Source organism: Biomphalaria glabrata, chromosome 6 (genome assembly GCF_947242115.1).
Source record: "Biomphalaria glabrata chromosome 6, xgBioGlab47.1, whole genome shotgun sequence".
NCBI classification, from domain to species: Eukaryota; Metazoa; Mollusca; class Gastropoda; family Planorbidae; genus Biomphalaria; species Biomphalaria glabrata.
Window position 1 is genome coordinate 17,445,784 of NC_074716.1, and position 5,350 is coordinate 17,451,133.

Sequence of the window (5,350 nt, forward strand, 5' to 3'; positions counted from 1 at the left end):
CTTTATTCTTCTACCTCTTAATTTATCTTTGTTTTAAACATAATGGACGTATTCTTTCTGTACATTATCATTGTTTTGTCAATAGTTCATTGAGCTATTGGCTGGACACGGGCTTTTTATGGCCACAGATCAAATAAACACATCAAAAGTAAAATGCAGACTTTGATGTCATTTACCTTTTCTTTTCATTGTCTACGTGTTATATGTTGACTGCGACCACTGACCCATATAAATCAAATACATCATCTAGTAGGCCTACAAAACAAGATTCAAGATATAAGGTCGAGATTTCAGCGGGAAAAAAATCAAGTTCTGCAGGACTCCAGTACACTCCAGTACACAGTAAATTGTAAGAGGACTCTATTACCCAGTAATTTTGCTTTTTTAAATTAAATGCGCCCTGTATAATTTCACAATAATTTTATGTACCCTTGCGAGGTACCTTATTTTATTCGGTTGACAGTTCCACTTGTTTGGGCTTCTTAATGGGATCATTGATAGAAATCTTAAAGTTTATTGAAACTTAAAATCTCTTTGAAATTCTGTTAGCCTATTAGTACACCAACCAACCTTATTTTAATAGGCACGTTCTGTTGGAACTAATTTTTAAGATTGAAACAGATTACAGCCAAGTTATATGTGCATTGAATTCGAATGAGTGTTTCTATAGATACTTTTATTTTAATATTTGTAATTCAATAACGTTTTTTCCATTTTTTTCTTCAATTTTTAATATCTTTTAAACAACTTTTATTCCCAATGGTTTGACAATAATTAAATTAAAATCTTATTCAAGGCTTTATCCTATTTGTCAAACTGGCTTGTGACAGAACCAAGTTTGATGCTATTTGTCATTTAAAAACGAATGCTTTGATAATCCAACTCGGATACCCTTCCTTTACAGACTTGTAATAAAGGGTAAAGATAGAGAGCTACTAACTTTATACATGAAAGATAATAAAAGAAAATATAAAGTAAAAGGATATTAATTTTTAAAATGAGTTTACATACAATTAAATTTCTGTACAATAAATAAAATACAAAACAAAAGAGATTCCATTGTTTGAATTGTCAGAGCATTGGCCAAAAAATGTTTAAAGCACTGCTTGTAAGAGTTACGGTCAACACAGGGCGTTTGATTTGTACATGTTTATCACAAGGTTCATATATGGCCGTCAAACACTGACATATATAGTCCTGTCAGATCTTTGAAGACATGTTAAAACTGAAAGACAAAAGTCGTTGCACGTGGAAAGCAGGCAGTGAGACAGAGTTCCGCTGGAATACATTCGCCTCTCACTGTATATGGTCGTCTACAATAGGACCACTGGCTATCTATGAGTACTCCTATAAGTAACACTTGGAATAATGTTGACTAGTACGGCGACGCCGATGTGTTCTCTCCAAAGGAAACAAATAATGACTGGAGACGCCTATGTGTTCTCTCCAAAGGAAACAAATAATGACTGGAGACGCCTATGTGTTCTCTCCAAAGGAAACAAATAATGACTGGAGACGCCTATGTGTTCTCTCCAAAGGAAACAAATAATGACTGGAGACGCCTATGTGTTCTCTCCAAAGGAAACAAATAATGACTGGAGACGCCTATGTGTTCTCTCCAAAGGAAACAAATAATGACTGGAGACGCCTATGTGTTCTCTCCAAAGGAAACAAATAATGACTGGGTGATTGTGCAGTACAAAACTGGTCACACAAAGTTAGCTGTCAATAGCCTCAATCTCCTTTCCTTTAGAGCATTGCTGCATCGTGTGTCCAGCTGAAAGAGGCACCAAGTGTCCAGTTGATTCACAGACGTTAGGATGCAACTCTGAACAGTTTACTAGCAAGTGCAGGCGCACTTCGTTACAACTGAAAACTCTCTGAATGTCCAGTCACACTTATTTTTGTTTTTAAACTCACAGCGCCAGTGAAGGAGGCGTTTCGACGTTTTCTCCTTGGGTGTGCAACTCATTCCAGGCGGTATAGAGCACGACCTCTTTGGACAGCGCCCTTCCTTGAACCACTGCGGGAAAAACTGTTTTCCCAATTTCTTCCATGTGTACTCCACGGCACAAGCAGTGTACTTCCTGAGATAATCTGTAAGTTTTCTTCTGGTTCTTTTGTCTATCTTGAGCTTAAGCTTGTGGCCTCCTCCTAAACTGACACCAGTCAAAAGCTTTAGGAAATTAGGTCGCCGACTCGTAGTTCGTCCCTTGACTGGATAGTGTTCTGGGGTTGAGCTAGGTTCCTCTACTGACATAAACTCCATGTCAAAATTGCTGCCCAGTTTTTCTTTAAGTGTCTTGACGTTCACGTCAGGTAGAACACTTTCTTGGAAATCGAATGTTTTGGGCGGAGATTTGACTGCGTGTGTCTCTCCTGGCTTTAGCAAGGCAAATAAACTTCTGGGATCTGTCTTCCTAGCCTCGACGACTGTCATGAGCAGCACATAGGTCAGATGTAGGAGAATCATGACTCTAGAAATAAAAAAATAAAACTTTAATGAGAAGAATATCATAATATTTGTAATGACGACTACACAATCCAAGGAGAGACTATTGCTGACTGAAGAAGCTGAGGAGAGAACTCTTTCCAATATAAAAAATAATAATCACTTATAAAACCTGGATGAATGTGGAAAACTGTTTAGGTGACTTCCCTTACAACCAACAAAACGTATTCTAAGTGTCGCGCCCTTCTGTTTAGTTTCTACCTTGTAATAATATAGCCAACATTTTGCTTTTCTCAAACTGCGGAGCTAACAAGTGAAGTCCTGTCAATAGGAACGTAACAACTCTGACAATGGGGGAGGGGGGCGAAGCTGGTTAATTTCTTTTTCAACGGAATACACATATTTTCTGTATAGTTATAGATTCATATTACAACGGAATACACATATTTTCTTTATAGTTATAGATTCATGTTACAACGGAATACACATATTTTCAGTATAGTTATAGATTCATGTTACAACGAAATACACATATTTCAGTATAGTTATAGATTCATGTTACAACGGAATACACATATTTTCAGTATAGTTATAGATTCATGTTACAACGGAATACACATATTTTCAGTATAGTTATAGATTCATGCTACAACGAAATACACATATTTTCTGTATAGTTATAGATTCATGTTAACATAGTAACGAACTAAAATAAAATTATTACCAATGTTTGAAAATTATTTTTGGGGGGTTCAGCTTCCAAATAGGACCTTATAAAATGTAGACCGTTTTCGCGAGAGGCGTTTGCTACAATATGGCCTCAAAGCTTTTTGAAGAAAAAAAAACTCCAATTTCTAATGCCAGAAATGTAATTTCTCTAGAAGACCGTATATTGTTATGTTGATGACTTTTGCAAAACAAAACAAAGAAAAAAAAAAAAAAGAAGTCCGTGCCAAGATGTCTTACTCAGCACGAAGACATTACAACGACATGTCCACAATCAAGTTACTTGCGCCTCGAATATTTCTCGAATCCTACTATTGGCAGTCCTGTTTCTTTATTAAATTTTACTTAAATCTTTTAGACTTGCGCTCTTCTTCGTATCGAAACAAAAAAAAAAAAGAAACGTGCGTTGCAGACGTCAGGAGAATGAAATTCTTAAGTCCAGAACCCTTGTTGAGGAGCTTACTGCGCTCCCTCAGACCCTCTTGCTGACTGGAGGGGTAGCCTGCTGCCTTTACAATACTTTATCTAGAAAGATTTTTTCCTAGTATTCTAAAGATATAAAATGATATACAAAACAATATTTCCGAATTACAAAGACTAAAAGGATTACCTTGAACTAACCATTATTACGTCAATTAGGAGCCCAAACAAACTTTGGTCTTTCAAGGGGGGGGGGGGGGCGCCACTGAGATACAACGGCCTACTTCGTACCTAGCTTCTAATTACCTATTTTTTAAAAATTGAGTCGAATTCGGCAATTCCCGCTAAAGACGTGTCATCATTCGGAACAATGCCATTGTAGAAATATGTAAGCCAAATTTAATTTCAAAAGTATTGAATATTTCTGAAAAGACACCTCTAATCAGTCTGAACAAACCTAAAACTCTAAGCGATCATTACAAAGCTGACTCTGTCTGGTAGAAAGCTTGAACACGCTATTTCTCACACCACCATTCTCGAATCAAGTTTAAATGTTGCAAAACTATTCATTGGGGAAGAATCAATTTACTAAATTTATTAATTAGTCAATTTATTATTGAAAATTAATTATTTTGCTTGCTACAGAAAGGGGAAATAACTTCTACATTATTGAGATATATATTTGTACTTTTGGAGTTATTTCCCTAAGATAAGCTTTTGTTTTTAATTTTGTATTATATTTCCGTTGTTTTATTTTTGTCCTGTCAGTATACAAAATGTGAACCAAGTCATCAAAGAGTTTATAGGTAACAATGATTGAGAAGTGTCAAACTAGATATCAACAGAAGTGAATCTCAACAAAAACAATCTAGTAATGTAACATGACACTGATTATAAACAAAGTAACAATAAAATATAACCAAAATCTAAACATTGTCAGAATGTAGAAACATGCCAAAATAAATCAGTTTCAAATATGAACAAAATTATAACTGGATAGCTATTTTAATAATTTATAACCAAAAGAGTGTTTTTTTTTTTGTCTCTTACAAATACCTACCCCTGTTTCTGACTATTAATAGTAATAGTTTGTTTTTTTAAATAGTGTCTCAGTAAGAACAAAACAATCGACTTGCAAGTTTAATTGAATAAACAAAGCGATTCTCTTTCAGCAAATAAAAAGTAATCTTGACACATACAATTGAAAGTCGGAAAATATTATTAGATTGAATTTTAATTACCTATTGTCGCTTTTGAGATATAGATCCATCCAGTATGGACAAAACTAATAGCGGCTTTAACTGTTTTGGGGTTTCGAAAAATAAAATCCAAACACAATCACATCACAAATGAATCAAATATGAACCTATCCACCAGTCCACTTACCTAGGCCCTAATTACAAATAGAATGTATCAGTATATCACAGAAAGAAAACAATCCTTAGTATAATTTCCCTCAATTTGACATTTATACGCAAGTTTTTATATGAAATGATAAGAAATTATAACATCGTAATAAGAACTGCTTACCAATTTAATAAGGACAGAAGAGGAGATTATTTTAATAATAATAAATCTTGTCTTCGAGATCATTGCGTGCTATTAGAGATGATGGGCTCTCCTTACAGAAACATGAATCAGCTATCACGTGTCTTTGACTCAAGACAGTAATTGAAGAAATACGTATAGGCTTTGTTGAGTCATCATTGATATCTTTATCTTATTGACACTAAGATAAACACTGTCTGTAAC

At 34.8% G+C, this 5,350-nt stretch overlaps 1 protein-coding gene across 1 annotated transcript; it reads right to left on the reverse strand.

The window, feature by feature from the left end:
* Positions 1-1,534: 1,534 nt before the first annotated feature.
* On the reverse strand, positions 1,535-2,473 carry LOC106073808 (noggin-like). The gene has a single exon (XM_013234452.2). It carries the CDS (start codon positions 2,471-2,473, stop codon positions 1,841-1,843), a length of 633 nt encoding a protein of 210 aa, XP_013089906.2. The 3' UTR covers positions 1,535-1,840.
* Between the last annotated feature and the right edge of the window lie 2,877 nt (positions 2,474-5,350).

Excerpts from the sequence above, each read along its gene's own strand:
- LOC106073808 (XM_013234452.2), bottom strand. The coding sequence starts at position 2,473 with ATGATTCTCCTACATCTGACCTATGTGCTGCTCATGACAGTCGTCGAG.